This window comes from Enhydra lutris, unplaced genomic scaffold (genome assembly GCF_002288905.1).
Source record: "Enhydra lutris kenyoni isolate GAN:26980312 unplaced genomic scaffold, ASM228890v2 scaffoldscaffold4, whole genome shotgun sequence".
Classification (NCBI taxonomy): domain Eukaryota; kingdom Metazoa; phylum Chordata; class Mammalia; order Carnivora; family Mustelidae; genus Enhydra; species Enhydra lutris.
Window position 1 is genome coordinate 12,090,967 of NW_019154088.1, and position 24,458 is coordinate 12,115,424.

General features: G+C 38.6%; 1 protein-coding gene across 8 annotated transcripts in view; it reads right to left on the reverse strand.

Moving 5' to 3' along the window:
• Positions 1-24,458, reverse strand: part of LOC111158598 (tumor protein p53 binding protein 1) — a 76,160-nt gene that overhangs the window by 31,423 nt on the left and 20,279 nt on the right. For 7 of the 8 annotated variants that reach the window (XM_022520774.1, XM_022520743.1, XM_022520753.1 and 4 more), the window contains 4 exons: positions 21,898-22,106; positions 9,665-10,988; positions 3,172-3,291; positions 2,211-2,411 (listed from right to left, as the gene is read on the reverse strand). In XM_022520774.1, coding sequence (XP_022376482.1) covers positions 2,211-2,411; positions 3,172-3,291; positions 9,665-10,988; positions 21,898-22,098 — 1,846 coding nt within the window. In that variant the 5' untranslated portion in view covers positions 22,099-22,106. The other variant, XM_022520784.1, reaches the window with a different exon arrangement.

Below are 24,458 nucleotides of genomic sequence, written 5' to 3' on the forward strand. Positions count from 1 at the left end.
CCCTATGCCTCAGTTTCCTCAAGTATAAAATGAGGGTAATAAAGGACCTATTTCACAGGTTTACTGTGAGATTTACTGAGCTGTACATGTAAACTGCCTGGTATATCTTAAGAACTCAAAGTATATTGGCTAAAATTTCTTTACTTTGGTCTCCACAGAAAATGCAAGGCACTTCTTATTCAAGTCCACCAATTCTAGTGGTAGTCTTTGAAAACTTCCTTTCCCAATGCCCCTAGGATTTTGATCCACCAACTATTTCCCTTGATCCCTCATCTTTAACCAATCTCTTTGAAGACTTTCTTCCACTCTATAAATCTCCTTAGGCCCCTATATTTATAGGCATAAAAATGAAAAAATATTTCCAATCCTGAATTTCTAACTTGGCATATTTTTCCTTCTTTCCTCAAACTTCTCTAAAGGATAATGTATCTGCTACCTCTTTTCCCCATCAATCCTCAATTACCTTCAGTATAGCATCCACCCAAAGCACCATACTGAAATAGTTCTTGCTAGAGTCACCAAATGGATTCTAATTGTCAAATCCACTGTTCATTCTCACATATACCTTATCAGACCCTTACTTTTGTGTCTCACGTTGTTACCTTCTTAATTCTCCTCCCCACAGACTTCCATCTTCATACTCTTCTAGTCCTCTTTGTTGAATGTTCCTTTACAATCCTTTAAGACTTCTTGCTCTAACTCCATTAAATAGCATTTAGAAACTACCTATTGGAAGTATTATATAAACTTCTGTGTCAAACAGATCTGATTCAAACTCTAGGACTACCTCTTAGCAATTACTGTGACTTTAGCGGGGTGCCTGGGTGGCACAGTGAGTTAAAGCATCAGACTCTTGGTTTCAGATAACCTCAGGGTCCTGAGATGGGAGTCACGTTTCAGGTTCCATGCTCAGCATGGATTCTACTTAAGACTCTCTCTCCCTCTCCCCCACCTACCTCCCTGTTTTCTAAAATAAATATGTTTTAAAAAACTACTGGGGCACCTGGATGGTTCAGTCACTTCAGAATCTGACTTTAGCTTAGGCACGATCCCAGAGTCCTCGGGTCAAGCCCCTAGTGGGCCTCCACACTGTGGGCAGTCTGCTCATCCCTCTCCCTCTGCCACACCTCACCGCCTAGCTCATGCTCTATGTCTCTCTCAAATAAATACATAAAATCTTAAAAAAAAAAAAAAAAAAGTTATTGTGACCTTAGGTATGTAACTGGAACAGCTCTCTGTGTCTGGAAATAAGAATATCTACTTTAGAGCACTATCATAAAAACTAAATTCTGATGTAAATTCATACTGTTTTTTTTTCCCCCGACCCTCTTTCTTCCCTGTCCCAAGGTTCTCTCTGGTCTACTCTTCACTTCTCAGATTCAACCCCTCATTTCCACCTCCTCTAGTAGTGACCCTACTTCCTGGTTAAACAAAGAGGGACTTTTCCAGGCAGGAGAACAGGAAATGGGCAAGGCAAGGCAAGGAAGAATGCAAAGGCAAAATATTTTTAGACACTCAGCTGATCCTTTTAAAAAAACAAATCTGGAGCACCTGGGTGGCTCAGTTAGTTAAGCATCTGCCTTCAGCTCCGGTCATGATCCCAGGGTTCTGGGATGGAATCCCACATTACTGGGCTCCCTGATCCACAGGAGCCTGCTTCTCCTTCTGCCTCTGCCTCCCTCTCTCTCTCATGAATAAATAAATAATCTTTAAAAAATAAATAAATAAAAATAAAAAAACACATCTGGTATTACTCCCTAACCTAAAATTCTTCAGTGTTTCTGCATCATGTAAAAGGCCTTTTCGAATCTGGATCCTACTTTTCAGCCTCCTTTGTACCTTCTCTGCATTTTAGCCATACTAATGGATGTGCAATTAATTAACATGAAAATAGTCAACATAAGCCTACAACATGAATCCACAATCCTACAGTGTCTACCTTTTCTTAATTGTTCTCTGAATATGGAAACCAATTACTTTAGAGATACAGGTTTACTACAGAAAAACAAACACACAAAAGATTATAAAATGAAGTGTCTTCAGTAACACTACAGTGACTAGCCGAAAGCAAAGAATTAAATCTATAAGAACAAGACTTCAGAGATACATTTAGTAATACAAGTATTAATCACAGTAACTAGAAGATAACTAATACTTCTCAGATGATCTGCAGCTACTAATTACCCAAGATTAACATAAAATAAACTTACTTTCCAGATTAAACTGCAAAGATTCTTCACTTGTCTCAGTCTCAGGACTGACCAGTTTCATTTTTAGACACAATTTATCATCCATTTCTGGGGCAGCCCCAGGATCTTTTACATTCCCAAGTATGGGATCGTTGCTCTCCATCATGCTTTCAGACATGACATCACTGGTTGCTATGGTGCTTTCTGGATAATTGCTAATACCTGAAACAAGGGAGGCAGGAGGAAGAAAGAACACTAAAATACAAACAGGAAAAACTACAATTCAAGGTCATCATTTTGCCTGTTTGGCTCCACAGCTCTGCAGGACTGCAGGGGGTTCCTAGGATAGATCCTGTCACAGTATCAACAACTACGCACTAGTTTTGACACCTGGTCTTAAGAGGAGCAACAGGATTCAGTTCCACTTCTGCATCTGGACAAAGGATGCTGCATGAGCCCTCAGCCAACCCACATCTGCCAGCATCAGGCATAGGTAGCAGGAGACTCCAGACGGCATGATTGTTACCTCCCAGCACTGACTAGAGAAAACAAATAGGTTAATGCAGAAGACTACTGGCTGCTTCAGGGAAGGAGGATCTAAGTTTTCCTGCCCTGTCAAGCAGCAGACTGATAGCCAGGGTACTGAATAAATAGTACTTCTACCCTATTTTCTGACCCTACCTTATAAAAATAGCTCTGTATCATTCCTTAGCACTCAGATTCTACTGTCTTGAAAGTAACAGAATACAATCCTCATAAGTAATCTTTCTGTTCCTTCCTTCCACCCTTTCTTTCTTTTCATTACGGCTCAAAATCTTTTGGGAGTAAATTCATAGAATCCAATACTACAACCTTATTCTTCCTAAGACAAAAACCAACCTTATCAGGCAGACCCAACTCCTCAGATCTAAAAGAATCACTTGCATAAAGAATGGTACCTCAGAAATTCTGCTTTAAATACCATTATGTTTTAGCCACTCACCAATAGGAGTACTGTGTCTCTTGGGCTCCAATTTCAGGTGTCCAATAAGAGGTGGAGTTGCACCCGTCAATGGTGGGATAATCTCACCTTCTTTGGGCAAAGTGAAATGAAATGGAGTTTCTGGAGGTGGAAAAAAAGATGACCAAAACTGAATTATCAAAAAAAGTAAAACTGAAAAGAACTGCAAGAAATATTTCAATTATTCTTCTCCTGTGCTCCCTAAATTGGGCTCATTCCCAACCCCCCTCACCAGACCACCCAACCAATTTCCTACTATTCTCTGTGCTCTCATTATAGCCACCAACAGGACTGACACAAAGCATACAATCAGAAAACAGAAAAATTGAAGACGTCCAAAGTTTAGAGGCCCTAAGAAACAGGAGATGAGAAGTAACATGTACTGACCAGCACTCACTCTAGGCCATGACAGTAATATTCATACCTAAATGTCGGCACAGTGGTAAATCTCACATATATGAGCATTCCCTATACACACATTTTGGTTAGTCATCAATAACATAAAACATTTGTTAAGATATAAAACTTCACTTTTTAACTAGGCCTTGGTTCCAAATTTTTACTAATCAAATTAGTCAACGGCCAAAATCACATTTTCCTGATTTGTTTACCTCTTTTAATAAAATGACCAAGTTTGGGAGAAAAAAAAGAACTGTGCCAGACTGCTCCTATTAAAACATCACTTATGAAAATTTGTACTTACTTTCCTTTGATGGCCCAAAATACCTACAATCTGCCATACCCAGTCACTACTCCTTCGCAAACATTTTGCCCATTGTGTATCCTAATACCACCAAGCAATTCTCCAATTCTCAGCAGACACTGACTGGGTGTCTCAATTCTGACACTATCTACCTGGAGACAGAATCAGATCCCACAAATTAAAAACTCAGTCCCACAAGACTGCCCCCACTAGAGATGCCAATCACAAAGCCAGGTTGTTAACCGGTGTTATTGACCAACTAGCTGTATCTTGAAGATCCTACGACAGCCTCCTTCAGGTAATGACTAACTTACAAGAGCTGCTCACAGTACTCAGAGAAACACTTACTTACGTTTACCAGTTATAAAAGGGCACAGATGAACAGCCAGATGAAGCTGTACAGAGTGAAGTCTAGAAGGGTTCTGATCGCAGGAGCTTATGCCCCAAGCAACTAGGATGAGATACCCACCCTCCTGGCTCCTAACAAGGAGAAACCTTATTAAATCTTATTCAAGAGTTTTTAACCGAGCTTTTATCTCTCTCTCCAGCCCTTCCTTCCAGGAGAAGGGTGGGCAGGGCTGAAAGTTTCAATCCCCTAGGTCTTCCTGGTATACAGCCCTGTCCTGAGGCTGTGTAGGAATACCACCCTAAATCGCCTCATCCACATAATCTCATAAGTGTCTGAAAGGGTTGAATATGAATAACAAAGAGAGGAACTTGGGTGGACCAGTCAGTTAAGCAGCTGCCTTTGGCTCAGTTGAGGATCCCAGCATCAGGGGATCCAGCATCACTTCAGGTCCCTGCTTAGCGCAGTCTGCTTCTCCCTCTCCTTGTTCGTGTTCTCTCTCTCTCAAATAAATAAATAAAATCTTAAAAAAAAAAAAAAAGTATAACAAAAGATATTCCTATCACTTAGAAAATTATACGGATTTTTGGAGCTCTGTGCCAGGAACTGGATGAAGAACAAGTTTATTTCTGATAATACATTTTTCTCTTTTCATCTTTTTCCAATTCCACTTCTGTTCTTTATTATCTTTTATATAAAGCACTTTGATACTTTTTTCTTCAGTCGCAAAACAACAAAAAACATCTCTTATATCTACATATGAAAGAAAATGAATTAGTAACCTGAAGGGATGAAAAAAGAAAACGAAAAACACTTTAGAAATAAAGGGTGAGAAGTATATATGCTCAGCTAAAGGAACTGTAAAGAGTATGAGTGAAGAATCACAGAGTCATGCTTTTTTTTTTTTTTTAAAGATTCATTTATTTTAGAGAGAGCAAGGGAGCATGAGCAAGAGGATAGGTAGAGAGGGAGAGAAAGAGTCCTCAAGCAGACTCCCTGCCGGGCAGCAGAGCCAGAGATCACGACCTGAGCCAAAATCAAAAGACAACACTTAACCAAATAAGCTACCCAGGCACCCCTCAGAATCACATCTTAAATGGCAAAGAAAACCACTACAGTAACAGAAAAAAGAGAAATGGGGCAGGTAGGTAAGGATTCATTCTCTGGCAATTCCCTAAAAAAGCAAGTCCTTTAGGTTAATAAAGAAGAACTTAGAAAAGATACAGAAACTAAAAAGTAAAAAAAAATCTCACAAATATCAAACATTCCAAAGATGTATTTTACAAAATTTTGGTTCCTGGAACAATCACCTGCACTGCACTGTTTTATTGACAGGAACCATCCCTCCTATTATGTTTGACCATGCAGATTTTTTTAAAAATCTACATGAAATGTTTAAATCCATCCTTCTATGTCATACTATAATATGCAAACATAACATGCAAACACTAATTACTGAACACTCTATTTCCCTGTAAGAGGGTTTCCTTTGCACGGCACAAGATAACACGAAAAACTATTTTTGCACCACTGACCCCGCTGCATTCCTACAGCTTAATAGGAAAAAAGAGTCTAATTTTATAGGCAACACTGACACTATTTATCTGGGCCTTCAATGACTCATTACTGAATTATTACCACAGCCTATCAACTCCATGCTCTGTCTGAAGTCTTCCCCTTTCCCCAACCCAGAATACTTTCAGCACAAAACAACCAAAGCAACATTCCTATAAAATGTTACTTTGAACATGTTAGCCCCTTGACAAAATGCCAAAATTTCCACTAGAAGATAAATTCCTAAGTCTTTAGTCAGCATTCAATTAATCAGATGCAGCCTTTAATTATTCATATTCACAAAGCCTCTATTCAATATCCTCCAAATGCTTTCCCATTTCTCTGCTTTTGTTCAACTCAACTGAAAGACACCACTAATCTAGTCAAGTTATCACCATCCTGCAAAATAATATTTTAGCCTTTAATACTGGAATTTTCCACATATTTAATTCTTTCTCTGACATTTAGCATGCCTACTGTTTAAATTATCAAGTCCCTTCTTGCTATCCCAGATTATCATGGGCTATCCTACTCTATGCCAACATACCAACCTATGAAGAAAGACAGCAATGAACAAAAGGAAATCGAATATCAATCATCAAGCCAGCTGAACAGGGTGTTTGTCCTTATTACTAAGGACTTTAGAGAATTCATTAGTTCAAAGTAATTATTTAAAGCTCTTAATATCAGGAAGGTCTCCCCAACTTCTAACTTTGTTACAATCTATAGCCCATTTAATCTTCTTTTGTGCTCAAAAGAACTGGTCACTTCTTACAACTGATTAAAAACCATCTAATTAAAAATACAAGAGCTTCTATACTGGGTGACATCATGCATAAACAGTATACCCTAAGAGTCTCTCTGTGAGATTAATTGCTAATTAGAATGATAATTCCATAAAGTAAGCCAATAAAGGTTAGAGCTAAAGCACAAAACATACTAGCTTCCTTGATCATTATTAACCTATCACAGACTACCACTTGTGGATTTAATTACAGACTTGTTAACTTGTCACAATTTTTCACATAATCAACCTACCAAAAGTGTATTTTATATTGAATAAGGCAGGTTTCTAAGTACCATCTTTCTAAATTTCCTTTTTCAAATTTCAATATCTCCTTAAGGGGCACCTGGGTGGCTCAGTCAGTTAAGCGCCTGCCTTCACCTCAGGTCACGATCTCAGGGTCTTGGGATCACGCCCAGAATCCCGCTTCCTGCTCAGCAGGGAATCTGTTCCTCCCTAGGCCTCTGCCCCCTCCCTCCTGCTCCGCTCGAAAACGCAAGCCCGCTCACTCGTGCTCGGTCACGCTTTCGTTCGCTCCCTCAAATAAGTAAAATCTTATAAAGAGAGACTCCTTAAACAGATGTCTGAAAAGGTCTCCAAGTTATCTGTAGATATAGGCACTTAATAGTGATTGTCTCCTTTTCTCTCCCAAATCCTCCTCTTCTCCTTCCTGTTTGAACTTTTTAAGCAGATACCTTTTTTTTTTAAATCAATAAAGCTATTAACAAAAAACAAAAGTACCCTTCTAACTTCAGTGTACAGAAATCTTATTAAACAAACCTGGCACTCAACCAATTCATACCTTTCATTCTGTCTTTCCAGACTAAAGAGCCATTAACTTTTTAGGTTACTCTCATTTAAATTAGTCTCTCTTTAACTTTAGCAACTAAATAACTGTATTTTAAGTATAGAATAATTTTTTCTAGCCATGCTCTTCTGAATGATTTACTTTAGACTAATTCTCTAACAGTCCAACTACTGGCTTTACTATTTTTAGTTGTCTGCTCAAAAACTAAAATCTTGGGGTGTCTGTGTGGCTCAGTCGTTAGGCATCTGCCTTCAGCTTGGGTCATGATCCCAGGGTCCTGTGATAGAGCCCCGTGTCGGGCTCCCTGCTTGGAGGGAAGCCTGCTTCTCCCTCTCCCACTCGCCTTGCTTGTGTTCCCCTCTCTCCCTGTGTCTCCTTCTGTCAAATAATCTTTAAAAAAAAAAAAAAAAACCCAAATCTTTAAAAAAAAAAATCTTTTAAAAATCTTTAAAAAAAATCTTTTAAAAAAAAACAAAAAAAAATCTTGAAGCAGAAAATAACTTACTAGTATCTTCAACAATCTAGATAAATATTAGCAAAAATAAGTTTTACTATGGGAATGTCCACGATAAAAACTGTCCCTGCCAAGTAATAGTGTAAGCAAGAATTCATGGAGAATATAGTTAATGTGACAGAACTAATATCCCAATGTTAGAAGCTTCTTTTGCATACAACTGCTAAGATAATTTAAAAATCTTCTTAAGTAACCATATTAAAACAATCTATAGGTTCTAATATTTTCTTAGCCTAGATCAACAACAATATTCAGATGTACCACAATTACAAAAATATTCAACAATATTAGATCATTCAGATGGTTGCAATTATTCGTCAGATTCAGAGAAACTATATTACACAGTTGACAGGAGTAAAAAGCAGAGACTTCAGAATCAGGAGACGTAGGTTCTAATCCCACCTTAATCATTAACTAGTCCTGACTTTAGAAAGAAAAGACTGAACCCATAACTCCTAACTTCTTTGTCAGCTACATTTTCTTGTTCTGAAAAGGGGCGGGGGGGGGGGGGGGGGGAGGAATCCTGATTACAAAACCTAACTCCTAACAAACAGGGGCAATTCTGAAAGGTACCAAAAAAAAAAAAGTACTACTAATAATCACACCTAGACAAGTATAAGCCACCAGAAAGTCCGATCACCCATACTAATAGCTATGATGCCCAAATACTGCATTTTCATATCCCTAGAGGCTTGTTTTCTTAACTTGGTGTCTTGTTTTTATTTTTTTTATTTTTGGAGTTTGCTTTGTTTTTAAATTATACGAACTCAATAGCTTTTTAAACTCATAGTTTAAAAACTTTGTTTTTAAATTATACGAACTCTTGGCATTTAGAAAGTTGGGATTCTTTTCAGCTAATGTCATATAGAATATTCCACAAATATTTCAGAAAGTAATCTGTGGGGCACCTGGGTGGCTCATTACGGTTAAGCGGCTGCCTCTGGCTCAGGTAATGATCCCAGGGTTCTGGGATCAAGCCGTGCATGGGGCTCGCTGCTTAGCGCGGAGTCGTCTTCTCCCTCTCCCTCTGCCTGCCCCTCTGCTTACTTGTGCTCTCTCTCTCTGTTAAATAAATAAAATAAAATCTTAAAAAAAGAAAGTAATCTATATTCTCATTCTGATCTTAGATAAAGTAGGTAAAGAACACAAACTAATACCTTTTCCAGTTTAACATTTAAGATATATATGTGTTGAACCAAATTTATAACTTTTGCCCATAAAGAGGAAAAAAACAGTAACAGTACACTCATTAACAGAGTTCTAAATATTTTACTATGTAGGGTAATAAAAAAAAAATCCTTGTATTTCAAGGAAACTGTCAAAATACAAAAATATAAAAAATGGTTGGGGGCGCCTGGGTGGCTCAGTGGGTTAAGCTGCTGCCTTCGGCTCAGGTCATGATCTCGGGGTCCTGGGATTGAGTCCCGCATCGGGCTCTCTGCTCAGCGGGGAGCCTGCTTCCCTCTCTCTCTCTCTCTCTTCCTGACTCTCTGTCTACTGTGATCTCTGTCAAATAAATAAATAAAAATTTAAAAAAAAAATGGTTGGGACCTAAGTAGAAAACAAGACTGATACAATTTCCAAATACTTAGAAAATTCATGTTGATTATTCCTGAGTTACAATGCTGACATACAACTATTATTGGCTATTCATAACCATAACTCCAAGAAAACTTTCTGCCCTGATATAAGCACAGTTCCCTCCTACCTTCCATTCCAAGTCACAATTTGGTTGGAAACACACAACAATTTCTAAACACACTCACCACTAGAGCTTTCACAGAAGCTTTGCGAAGCATGGGCAGAGCCCTTCTCCGGTTCCGGGGCGTCTACACTTGAGCCCAGCTGCTTTGCATTAGCTATTTTTGAGTCTTTTGTTAATGCGTTATCAGTTTTCTCTGGAGGTTCTGCCTCCTGCATCTCTAGGTCAGGTCCCAGAGCATCACCTGCTCTCTCTAAAGTCAAGGGAGGTTGTGGAGAATGTACTTCTACAGGTTCCTTTTCTGCAGTCACTGATTTCAGATCTCCTTCATATTCTGCACTCTTTCCTTCCTGGGCATCAGCTCTATTCTCAGCACATGGTTCTATTTCTGGAGCATCATCCTCCCACGACTGGGAATCTGAGCATTTCTCCACTCCCTCTAAAGGTTCAGAAGAAACATCAACTCTGGGAGATGGCTCCTTCACATCTACAATGACAACACTTGAATCCTCTGAAGTAGCTTCTTCCCACGCTTCCTGATCCTTATGTTCCAATTCCTGGTCAAGTACTGGAATCTTTTGGGGGGAATCGATACTAATCACACCGGTTTCAACTTCCATAGCTTCCTGGCATTCTTGTTTTGGGATTTCTTTTGGAAGACAGAATGCCTGGGACTGAGTTTCAGTCAAAGAAAGGTGCAATGGGACACTCTCCATATTTTCTTCTTTGGGCTCCTCTCCTTGACTCTCACAAGGAGTCTCAGGGATTTCTTCAACCTCAGACCCTGAAGACCCCTCCTCTGGATGATGTTCTTTAATTTCCATAGCTTCCTCCTGATCTAACACACTAGAGAGTGCCTCAGATCGAGTAGCTGGAGAAGGAACTGCCTGACTCCCCGAATCACAAGTAAGATCAATACAAACATCCTCTGCTACAGTCTCTTCTCTGCCTTTGCAGCCAGAGGCTAAAATACTAATGTCGTCCCTGGTTTCTGTGTCATCCTCTTTTGTTTTATCATTCTGATTCAGTTCTACTTGGCCATCTTGTGCTGGATTCATCAGGATATTATCATTTTCAGCAGGAGCAAGTTTAGAATTGAGAACTGGAGACATGGGTTCAGTATCCTCAATCTGTGTGTTTTCTCCATCTTCATCAATCCTGTGAGAACTCAAGCTCTCCATCTTTGGGGACTGACTATACTCACTTGTAGAAAGCATCAACTTACAAGAATCCCCTGTCAAAGATAGCCCAAGATCCTCAGTGGTATTCTTTGGTTCAATCTCTGAAGTTTTAGAACACTCAACAGTCAAAGATGAACTATGCAAATCTCCACCTTTCTTCCCATCACTTGATCGTTCTTCCAAACTTGGAGAGGGAATGAAAATGTCCTGAGGAACAAAAAGAAATAAATCATTTGTTCATAATATTTCTTTTATATCTAATCTCTGAATTCATCTAAAATTTCTCAATCAATTGTTCAAGAATTATAGAACTCTAGGGCCATAATCTCAGAAATACAAAGCTCATAAATCACCAGTCTTTTCAACAATACAAGTCACTGTTTAATCCTTTTCTTGTGAACCACTAACCTAGAATCAGCATAATATAAACAAAAACAATGAAGTATTACCTTATCCTTCTAAGGGTAGGAAGACACTTAAATTTAACTGTACATCACCAAGCTACTAAAATCATTTCATATGTTTGGTGGGCCTTCAATTTTATAGTAATTATTCAAACAAATGCTTACACAGCCCACTTCAGTTCTTACAATGTGGGAATATACACTTATTTTACTTTGTACTGTTTCAAAACAGGCTAGCATTCATAAAACAGATGTTAATCCAAAGCTTATAGTATCATCGGTCAACAGACACCACTATATACCAACAAGGCTAGCTGAAGTTAAAAAGACTACATCCCGTGGGTGAGATGTGAACAAGTGCAACTCTCATACACTGCTGGTGGGAAGGCAAAATGGAGACGAGCAGGACAGTATCTTACAAAGTAAAACATACATTACCATATGACCCAGAAATTCCATTTTTAAGTATTTACCCAAAAGAAATAAAATCCAATGCCCATCCTAGAATGTGTATGCAAATGTGTATAGCAGTATTATTCATAATAGTTCAAAACTGGAAGCAACTCAAGTATCTGTCAACTGGCGAATAAACAAATACTGGATATCTATATTACGGAATACTATTCAACAACGTAAAGGAATAAAATGCTAATACATGTAATACGACTGAACCTCAAAAATATGCTAAGCTAAGAATTAAAACACAGGGGCGCCTGGGTGGCTCAGTGGTTAAGTGTCTGCCTTCAGCTCAGGATCATCCCAGGGTCCTCGGATCAAGCCCTGCATGGGGCTCCCTGCTTGGCGGGAAGCCTGCTTCTCCGTCTCCCACTCCCCCTGTTTATGTTCCCTCTCTGGCTATCTCTCTCTCTATCAAATAAATAAATAAAATCTTTAAAACACAAAAGACCATATACACTTTACGATTCCAATTATGTGAAATTCTCAAAAAAGAAAAACACTACAGTGACAGAAGGCAGAGGAGTGGTTGCCTGAAGTTGAAGAGATCAGGAGGATGGGGAGGAGGAATTAACTGTAAAGATTACGAAGATACTTCTGAGGGTGAGGAAACTTTTCTACACATTGATGGTAGCAGTTATACATTTGTACACAACTACCAAAATTCATCAAACTATCCACTTAAAATGGCATTTTATTTTAAATAATATCTTAATATAAAAAAAAGAGAAAATAACTCAAAGCTTAGACATGTTTTTATGTAAGAACTTACATTTAGTGTGTTATTTTGCCTGACATAAATGCTATATAACTCTAGACATAGCTGGTAAGGCATTAATTGCCTATGATTTTTAACGGAAAGAGAAAATCAAAACAGGATGCCAAACATTCCATATATTCCATAACCACTTACATTTCAACGTCTGGGGTTATGGTTTACCCTCTCAGGTGATAAAAGTCATTAATTTGAGACTCTCGAGTATGACTGAGTAAAAACTGGTTCAGTGTTTCTAAGTGCCATTACGACAATAAACAACAGTCCTGAAACTTCATATACCCCTTCACTCAATAATTCCATTTCGGGGAAATGATTTAATGGAACTGGGACTTAAGCTACAATACTGTTCAATGCAAATTTATTATTTTTTTTTAAAGATTTTATTTATTTATTTGAGAGAGAGAGAGAGAAAGAGAAAGAGAGAACGAGCATGAGAGGGGGACAGACAGAGGGAGAAGCAGACCCTCTGCTGAGCAGGGAGCCCAATGTGGGACTCTATCTCAGGACTCTTGATCATGACCTGAGCTAAAGGCAGTTGTTCAACCAATTGAGCCACCCAGGCGCCCCAAATTTCTTATTTAAAATAGAAAACAATATAAAACACCTTAAATGTCTAATAGATTCATTTAAAGATTTTATTTTATTTTTTTTTAACTAATCTCTACAACCAATGTGGGCTCAAACTCAAAACCCTGAGATCAAGAATCACATATTCCTCTGACTGAGCCAGCCAGGTGCCCCAAAAAAGAGATTCATGTAAAACTTGTGACACAAAGTATTTCAATGATCCGTGGGGTCTGCGTTGGGCTCCCCACTCAGCAGGGAACCTACTTCTCCCTCTCCCACTCCCCCTGCTTATGTTCCCTCTCTGTCTTTCTCTCTGTCAAACAAGTAAACAAAATCTTTAAAAAGAAAGTTACTTTTATGAACATTAAAAGAGAAAAACATTCAGGCTATGCACCAAATAGAAAGTCTCTATTTCAGTGGAGGAAAAAAAAGTACATGAATATGTATTTTACTATACTCTTTTTATACATGTTTAATTTCATGTATTCTTAAATTAATAAATATATACATAAAAAGGTTAAACGTGGGGCTCCTGGGTGGCTCAGTGGGTTAAAGCCTCTGCTTTCAGCTCAGGTCATGATCCTGGGGTCCTGGGATGGGGCCCCGCATCGGGCTCCCTGTCTGCCTCTCTTGCCTACTTATGATCTCTGTCTGTCAAGTAAATAAACAAAATTAAAAAAAAAAAAAATTTATTTAAAAAAAAAAGGTTAAACGTAGTTACTTCTGATATAGAGTAATTGATTTTTTTTTAAGATTTTATTTATCTATTTGAGAGAGAGAGCACAAGCAAGGGGAGCAGCAAGCAAAGGGAGAGGGAGAATCGGTCTCCTCACAGAGCAGGAAGCCTGATGTGGGACTCAATCCCAGAACCCTGAGATCATGACCTGAGCCAAAGGCAGACATTTAACAGACTGAGTCACTCAGGTGCCCCAATATAATTATGATCTTAACTTTCATTTATCCATATATTAGACATCCTCTACAACAAATATGTAATTTTCCCTACTGCAAAAAGTCATTTTACAAATGCTTACATATAAGACACTGTTATTAAACTGCAAATATCTTTTAAGTGAAATTTACATAACAGAAAACTAACCACTTCAAAGTGAACACTTACAAGGCAGTGCAACCACCACCACCTCTAGTTCAAAAAATTTTCATCACCCCAAAAGGAAACCATATATCCATTAAACAGTTGCCCCCCCCCAATTATGAATACCTTATAAGCATTATTAGAATAAATACTGGTGTGATTTTTTTACAGGATTTTTGCTTAATATAGTGGAACTTTAGTCATGGGCTAACCAGCCTATCAACAAACTCTATTTCTAAGGACTGCCTGGATCTAGCCTCAAGAGTGTTTGGCCCATAATAATCCACAGTGCTGAGACTCCCTGGAGGCCTGGTCAGAATAACTGAGCTAAGTGAACAGAAACTCCCCAGTGCTCCGAACAAAGAGTGATGGAGAACTGTCAGGTCTACGCTCAGTATGAGTCCATCTTTAAGTCTAGATTCAGTACAGACCTAAATCCATAGAACCCAACCAGTCAAAAACTGGTCTCACATATATAGAGCTTAAGAGCTATTCATAGTCATCTGTAATCTGTCAACCCCGAATTAACATGTATATCAGATATGAAAAAAGTGTCGTATCAAACCATATTTTACCAATCCTTTCCCACATCAGTCTTCCTGCTCAGTGAGAAGCCCGCTTCTCACTCTGCCTTTGCTTGCTGCTCCCCCTGCTTGTGCTCTCTCAAATAAATAAATAAAATCTTTACACCCTTGTGAAGGGTCAAAGAGGCGATGCAATTAACAAATATATAAAGAAAGAAAAAAATACACAAAATTACCTTTATCCTAATTATCTTTTGATCAGTATTTATCTCATAAGTATTTAGATCTTACAACATCATAATTAGGTTGACTTGGACTCCAGGAATCAAGGTATAGAATAACAGATGTGCAAAGGTTAGCCATTAAGAATAAAATGTAGTAAGTTTAATAAATAAGGACAAAAAATCAAAATGGTGGATTTAATACACACATTTACCTTAACTCTTTTCCAAAACCCCACTAAGAAATAGTAAACTTTTTTTTTTTTAAGATTTTATTTATTTATTTGACAGAGAGAGATCACAAGTAGGCAGAGAGGCAGGCAGAGAGAGGGGGAAGCAGGCTTCCTGCCGAGCAGAGAGCCCGATGCAGGGCTCAATCCCAGGACCCTGGGATCACGACCTGAGCCGAAGGCAGAGGCTTTAACCCACTGAGCCACCCAGGCGCCCCAGAAACAGTAAACTTTTTTTTAAAAATTTTTTATTTATTCAATTGAGAGCAGAGTGAGCAAGTGAGAGAGCACAAGCAGCAGAGGGAGAAGGAGAGGGAGAAGATGACTCTCCACTGAGCATGGAGCCAGACAAGTTACTGGATCCCAGAACCTTGGGATCCTGACTTGAGCCGAAAGCAGATGCCCAACCAACTGAGTGACCCAGGCCCCCCAGTAAATTTTTTTTAAAACATGTATTTTCAAGAAAAAGAACAGAAGAAATGATAACTGCAACAAAATTTTGGAAGAGTCATCATCTATTTCACAGACTAGTGAAAGCTGAATTCTAAGCCAGCAGTGGAGAAAGCCAAGAAACCCAAATTACACCACAGAACCACCATGTCCAAAAAAAGATTCAGGACTTGGCAGCAGCACCAGGTGACTCTGGAAGTGGTGGTGAGGGTGGAGCTAAAAACAGCAGGACTGGTTGGAAAGCTATTTAAGAAGCAGTTCAGGGGCGCCTGGCTGGCTTAGGTGGAAGAACATGTGACTTTTGATCTCTGGGGTAGTGAGTTCAAGTCCCATGTTAGGTGCAGAGGTTACTAAAAATAAAATAAAATACAAACTTTAAAAGAAGAAGAAGGAGAAGAAGAAGAAGAAGTTGTTGTTCAACTCTCAAATACAGAGAGATGAAGTGAAAATTCACATACTGAATGGAACCTGCACCTGCCTTCCAACACCTCCAGCCCTCTTCCATCAACAGACTTCTAGAACAATGACAGACAAGAGATTAGGCATTTTTCTGGGGAAACTGACCATGCTGAAACAAATCAAGATACTGATACAAGGGGCTCATCAAAATTGCCCAGCAGACCACTTTACAGTGAATCCCAGAAATAAGTATCAACCACCAGTTCAGAACTTATAATCAGTGTTCTGGTATTATACTTTCAAAGCAGATAATCAAGGATTATCAGACACTTGAGGAAACCCTTTAATTTTAAAGTCAAACATCAAAACTAACTAAAATCTCTTTGAAGAAATAGCGACTATTGCAGTAAAGAGAAAATTTCTCAAAAAACTATTAATAATATCCTGAGGCAGATAAGATAGTATACCCATAAAACAAGACAACGTGCTATTTTTTTTTTTAACAAAAAGAACATTCAGAGAAAAAAACAGTTTCTAAATTAAAAACCCAGAAGAAGAAATTAATAACTCAGGTCTAAAGAAGATTGAACCCAGCAACTGCACTCCTAGGCATATACAAGAGAAATAAAAACATAAGTGCACACAAAATCTTGTCCATGAATGTACACAGTAGCATATTCACAATAAGCAAAAATGGGAAGCTACCCAAATGTCTATCAACTGATGAATGAATAAAATGTGTTATATACATAGAATCTGGTAGCACTATTCAGAATAAAAAGGAATGAAGAAAAAAAAAGGGGGGAATGGAGTTCTGATACATGCCACATCATGAATGAACCATGAAAACATGCTAATTTAAAGAAAACAAAAGACTACATATTGCATAATTCTACTTATGAAATAATCCAGAACAGACAAATCTACAGAGACATGGAGTAGATTAGCAGTTGGCTAGGGCTGGGGATAGGGGAAATGGAGGGACTGCTAACGGGCATGGGGTCTTTTAGAGGGAGGGGGAGAGATGAAAATGTTCTAAAATTAGATTGTGGAGACTAACTGCACAATTCTGTAACTATACTAAAAGTCATTGGATTATACACTTTAAAAAATGGTGGGGGGCGACTGGGTGGCTCAGTTGGTTAAGCGTCTGACTTCAGCTCAGGCATTAATCTCTGGGTCCTGGGATTGAGGCCTGCACAGGGCTCCCTGCTCAGCAGGAAGTCTGCTTCTCCCTCTTCCTTTGCCCCTCCTCTGCTCTCTGTCAAATAAATAAAATCTTAAAAAAAAAAAAAAACAAAAAACAATTTTTTTTGTAAAGACAGAAATGTAAAGTACAAGACAAAGTAAGAAAATTACAGGACTATTATAGGAGTTTCAAAATCCCAAAAACAGGTATTCTAGTAAAAGAAAAAATTTTAAGAAGAGTGACAAAGGTGGGCACCTGGGTGGCTCAATGGGTTAAGCCTCTGTCTTCAGCTCAGGTCATGATCTCAGCATCCTGGGATCCAGTCTCATATCCAGCTCTCTGCTCAGTGGGGAGCCTGCTTCCTCCCACCACCACCACCACCCCGCCCCCACCGCCTCTCTGCCTACTTGTGATCTCTGTCAAATAAATAAATAAAATCTTTTAAAAAAAAAAAGAAAGAAAGAAATGACAAAGGGGAAGAAATTAAACAAATCTCCCTGAACTGAAGGGACCCAAATTTCTAGATTAAGAGGGTTTAACAACTACCCAGTACAATGAAAATAAACCTGTGCTGTGGAATTGGAAATTTCAGAACACTAGAGACAAAAAGAGTAAGTCCTACAAGATTTCATTAAGGAGAAAAACAGCTTACATATTAAAAATCAAAATCCGACTGGCTGCACACTACTCAACAACAACACTGCAAGTTTGAAGACAGTGGAACAATGCCTTCAAAAATTAAAAGGAGTTATTTCCAACCTAGGATTCTATACTTCTACAAACTATGAATCAACAATGAAAGTAGAGGGGCACCTCGGTGGCTCAGTCAGTTAAGCGTCTGACTTCAGCTCAGTTCATGATCAGGGTCCTGGGATCAAGCCTCACATCAGGCTCCCCACTCAGAGGGAAGTCTGCTTATGTGCTCTCTAATAAATAAATAAAATCTTTTAAAAAAAAAATGAGATAGAGAGTATGCTACTAAACAATGTCCTCTACCAAAATGAGAGAGTAAACCAAGCAAGACATGGAACCCAAAAAGAATCCAACACAAAGACACATAAAGACAACCTTCAAGGACTGTGGTGAAAAGGAGGTGAATTAACACACCAGGCATAGAAGAAAACAGGAAAGATTAGAAATCAGGAGGGGGGGGTGCCTGAGTGCCTCAGTCAGTTAAGCATCTGCCGCTAGCTCAGGTCATGATCTCAGGGTCCTGGGAACCAGCCCCATATCAGGCTCCCTGCCCTATAGGAAGTCTGCTTCTCTCTCTCCCTCTCTCTCTTAAATAAATAAAATCTTAAAAAAAAAAAAATTTTTTTTTTTTTTTTCAAGATTAAATGGGGCACCTGGGTGGCTCAGTCATTAAGCATCTGCCTTTAGCTCAGGTCATGATACCAGGGTCCTAGGATCAAGCCCTGCATCAGTCTCCCTGCTCAGCAGGAAGCCTGCTTCTGCCTCTCCCACTTCCCCTGCTTGTGTTCCCTTTCTAGCTGTGTCTATCTCTGTCAAATAAATAAATAAAATGTTTAAAAAAAAAAAAAAAAAGAAAGAAAGAAAGAAAAGAAAAGATCAGAAATCAGGAGTCTCCAAAAGAGGTTTCTCCAAAGAGATGAAGTTTGAGACCCTCAAACATCTTGAAAGGAGATTTTGACAATTGGTGGAGAGCCTACGGTTGATGAAGTGAGAAATTTGTAGAAAACTAAAGAAATAAAAAAACTATATTATCAACTCCAGAGAAAATAAGAAATTATGCAAACATGAAAAATAATATTCCACAGATTCTGCTTTGAATAGTGTTTATAACAACATTCATAATATGTAAATTCAATAATGATTTAAACAAAATTATGATGTAACTATACTGAGAAGATGGGGAAATAGCTAAAAAATTTTTTGTGGGGAGCCAGGGAGGAGCAGAGGGAAAGGGACAGAATCTCCAGCTGGGTGTGAAGCCCGACACCGGGTTCAATCTTGTAACTATGAGATCATGACCGGAGTCAAAATCAAGTCAGACATTTAAACAACTGAGCCACCCAGGCATCCCTAAAATTTTTTTTCAAGAATCCATGAAGGATGTCTGCATGGCTCAGTGGGTTAAGCATCTGCCTCTGGCTCAGGTCGTGATCCCAAGGACCTAGTCATCCAAGGATCAAGTCCTACATCTTTGGGCTTTCTGCTTCTCCCTCTGCCTGCAGCTACCCCTGCTTATGCTCATGCTCTCTCTCAATCTGACAAATAAAATCTTTTAAAAAAATTAAAAATAGAAAGTGCATAAAAATATAATCATGATATACAGAGTTATGGAGAAAAAGCTGAAGGAACTGAAAGTGGTTGTCTCTGGGTGGGGGTGAAGAGAGAACTTGTTTTAACCATCTGACTCCTTTTTTGGCTTTTATAAGGTTTATTAAGTAAAAACAGAGCCTTAACATAAAAACTGTTAAGGTATTCTTGAAAGATTTGTAAAGGTACTTTTTTTATTTGTTTGTTTTTTTTTTTTTTTGGAGACTTGGACCACTGTACTGACTGAGACATCTCAAAATATAAATCCAAAGAAATCTAAGTCATCTTAGGTTCAAAGGACCTTTGAACTATGTTCAACATCATTATTTGACTCAAATTTTTATTGCTGGTTTTATAAATGCTCTGGAGGTGTTTAGTAAATGCTGAAGGTGAAGCAATTCCTTCAACAGTGCCTTGTTCTTCAAAAAGTCAGTTATCTCTTTGTGGCCAGGCTTCACTTCTTCTGGTAGGGATACCTTTTTGCAAAGATACACATTTCCATGTAAGTCATGTTTGATCACTGATAAACATCTGTAACTGGTCTCTTTCACATCAGCTACCTTTTTTAGAAAATTCTTCTCAGTGCTCTTGGTCAGTGCTTATAGCTCATCCCTAAATTCTGATGATTCTTTACAACTATATATATATATATCCACATACAACTTTCACAGAAAAACAAAAAACCAAAAGATGTACAGTGTATGCACACTGACCTCACCTCTAGGTAGCCATGTCTTCACTCTTTCACTGCTGGCAAAGCTAACCCTTCTGGATCATGCAAGGCACTAATCTAGGCACTTGATATATATTAACCCATGTAACCTTCACAACTACCCTTGAGGTAGGTAGTATCCATATCCCAATTTGATTTGATGAGGAAACTGAGACTCAGTTCCAACTGGTCACAATGGCAGTAATGGCAGAGCCAGAACTAAGTCTAGGAAGTTCTGACTCCAGCATCATTCTGAACCACCCCACCAAGTCACTTCTAATGATTGGCATAAAAAGGAATTTCCAACAAAACACACAAGTTTTAAAAACTGCAGAAAGCAATTAAACTTTTTTTTTTTAAGATTTTATTTATTTGAAAGAGAGAGTGAGTGAAAGAGAAAAGAAAGAGAGCACAGAAAGCACAGAGGGAGAGAGAGAAGCAGATTCCCTGGTGAGCAGGAAGTGAAGCTGGGCCAGACCCCAGAGCCCTGGGATCACGACCTAAACCAAAGGCAGAAAACCAACTGAGCGACCGATGTGCTCCGAAATTTTAAAACTTTTCTTCCTACTATCTCTATACTGAATTTATAGTATATTTCACTACTGTTCCTTTTTAAATATAAACTTTCGTACAATACCCACAAATTGAAAGGCATGAAAGAAGTTCTCCTAGTAACACTAAAATAATCCCCCCGATTACAGTCTTATAAGAAGAGGCATTTAGACTGAAAATATAATATACTCACTTAGATTTAGTTAAGGACTTTCAATTTACTATGAATAAAACCTGCACTCTATTATTTTAATACTTAAACTTAAAATTACACAGAAAAGATGTTAGTTTTCCCTTGCTTTTAGAAGAAAACTTCTCATTTGAAAACTTAAAATCATCCTAATACCCTCTGTCCAGGAGTGTTTAATTAGCTTATGGTACATCCACTCAGAGAAATACTATACAAGTTTTGAAAAGGTAGTATGGGGGTGCCTGGGTGGCTCAGTCAGTTAAGCATCCATCCAACTCTTGATTTGGCTCAGGTCACTATCTCATGGTTTTGAGATAGAGCACCGAGTTGGACCCTGCTTCTCTCCCTCTCACTTTCCCCATGCATGCACTCTCTCTCTCTCATAAATAAATCTTTAAAAAAAAAAAAAAAAAAAAAAGGAGGAGGAGGAAAAGGAAAAGATACTATGAAGACTGTGTAACACTGAAAAATCATTATGATGCAATGTTACCTGGAAAAAGATTAAAGCTGTATGTTCACTATAAGCAACTTCATTTAAAAAAAAAAAGTAGGTGGGGCGCCTGGGTGGCTCAGTGGGTTAAGCCTCTGCCTTTGGCTCAGGTCATGATCTCGGGGTCCTGGGATCGAGCCCCATGTGGGGCTCTCTGCTCGGCAGGGAGCCTGCTTCCTCCTCTCTCTCTGCCTGCCTCTCTGACTACTTGTGATCTGTCTGTCAAATAAATAAATAAAATCTTAAAAAAAAAAAAAAAGTAGGCATGTGGAAAGACAAAAATGATAGTAGTTGTGTTACAGTCAAATTATGATTAACATCCCCTCCAATTTGCACGAACACTTTCAAAAAGCTCAAGACATAATACAAAATTTAAACATAAGTGACTCTGGAAGTGTTCTAAAACTAGACTGTGATGACAGCTGCACAACTCTGTAAATGTATTAAATATCACTAAATTATATATTTAAAATAGGTGAATTTTATGATTTATAAATTATACCTCAAAGATGGTTTAAAAAACAACAACAACAACAACAACAACATTAGGAGGAAAACACTCTTTCTATAATACTCACATGAGAAAACTCGGGCTGTGATGGGATAGGAAGTGACCCAGGAGTAAAGACTGGTGTGCTCTGAGATACTGGTGTTGAGGCCTGTGGTGATACAGTGGACTTATGTGGGAGAGGGGGATTTTCTGTCTCCACTGGTTCATCATCCTGGAGTTTCTTCTCAAAAGACTCTCTTTTTCCTTCCGATAACACTGACATGTCCATTGGCTCATCTGGTTTAAAACAGGAAAAACAAATCAGTTATCACTCATGTTCAAAGTACCACTAGTAACAATTATGTTACAGAAATTTCCATTCCTAAAAAAATTGTGATTTAATTTTCAGAAAAGCAAATAGATAAACAGTACATTGAATCACAGAAATCTAGCAATTCTTTCTTTCTGTGGGAGGAGGAAGGTCCACACTTCCAAAATTCTGAGATAGAGATGAAAATGGGGTTCATCTGGGGATATCCACTCGTCCACATGAAACATAAACTCGGCTCCTCTGAACCCCTTTCCCTACTATAACTCAGTTTTTCATATTTGGCATAGGAACATCCAGATTAATGTCCTCTAATTAACCATCGTATATTCTGCCACAGGCCTTGAAAAGCAGAACTTGTCACCACTCCAATATCTACTTATTTATGAACTCATTACATTTGCCTTAACAACTGCTAACCACAGAGAGATGAATGCAAGGACAAATACAGAAGAAAAAAAATCTAACAATGCCCATCGGCAGTGATTTATCAAAGAACGAAGTTACCAAGCCACTAATCAGGAGACAAATTGCCCAGGGGGAAAGCACACACGTTGGTGTGCGCACATGCACACCCACCCACACACCCACCATCACCTCCCCACTGTGTTCCCGCAATATACTACCCACCTGCAGGGTAACAGGCTCTCCCTCAGAACCCACCTAGCTAGCTGGGTAGCTACCCAATAGCTATTCAACAACTCTTTCCCCCCTTTTTACAACCTGACCCCAACAGGCTTCCCTCTAGACCACTCTCACAAACTATCTATGCCACTAGGTTTTTCACTGCAATGTACACTCACGGTACTGGCTATGCCTCACTTCAATACCTACCCCTGTTGCTTTGCTTGACTTCAACCTCACATCCCAGTCTAATGCTAGGTTGCAATCTGGTGCTACCAGTCTTTAGCATGCTACTTCAGCTGTGGTAAGTATTTTCATAACAACTTTTGATCTGTCACCATGACAAAGCACTTATTAAAGACCCACTATTCAAAGCACCACATATAAAAAAGGCTTTAAGGGGGCACCTGGGTGGCTCAGTGGGTTAAGCTGCTGCCTTCGGTTCAGGTCATGATCTCAGGATCCTGGGATCTGGCCCTGCATCAGGCTCCCTGGGAGCCTGCTTCCCCCTCCCTCTCTGCCTGCCTCTCTGCCTACTTGTTCGTTCTCTCTCTCTCTCTCTCTCTCTCTCTGTCAAATAAATAAATAAATAAGGCTTTAGGCTCATAATTTTAGAAAGAAAGAAAAAGAAGGAAGCATGCAAATATAGACACACAAAGAGGCACATATTAAGCAAATACATTAACTCTAAAATACATTTGACAGGAGAAAATAGAGTATGTTACATAAAAAAAAGAACACTGCATCATATACTTAACATATTCCCAAGTGTGTAAAATACTTCTTTATGCATAGAAAACATTCTGAAAGTAAATATATCCTAATATTAACTGTAGCTGGACTGCGATATCCACACGATTTTTATTTTCTCATTACTTTCCTATATGCTTTCCAAACTTTCCACAGTGCGTATTAACTATTTTACAGTTAGGGAGAAAGTATTTTTTTTTTAATTTTATTTATTTCTTTGACAGAGACAGATCACAAGTAGGCAGAGAGGCAGGCAGAGAGAGGAGGAAGCAGGCTCCCCGCTGAGCAGAGAGCCCGATGCGGGACTCAATCCCAGGACCCTAAGATAATGACCTGAGCTGAAGGCAGAGGCTTTAAACCACTGAGCCACCCAGGCACCCAGGGAGAAAGTATTTTTAATGTAACTTTTATGTATCTTCAATGTTCACACTATGAGTAGAAGAAATGGTTTTAAGTATAAATCAAACTTATCTTGTGTTGGAATTTTTTTGTAGAATGGATTACTTTTATTTTTTACTAAAGATATCATTAATCATGTTATGCTTAAAGTTGTACTAGTCCATTTGGATACCTACAACTGATTTCAAGACAAATAGCCAGACACAAACTTAGTGGCAAAAGAAAGATTAAATTTTGTCATGGGTAAACTGCACCTGAAAAACAGTTAAACATATTTCTATATTTACATCACTTGACAGTAGAGACAGCAGGGTATTATAGAAGGCATGTAAACAACAGATAAGACCACTGGCCCTGGAAGCAGCTGCCTGAGTTAAATCCTGCCTCTATGACTTATTAGTTGTGAATTCTCTCATGACTAATTTCTTCATCTGTAAAATGGAGATAAAAGTAGCACCTACTTTTCAGGATTGTTGTGAGGGTTCAATGAAAAATGAAAAAACAAAACAAAACAAAAACAAAGAAAAGCACCTAGAACCAAAGAGAAG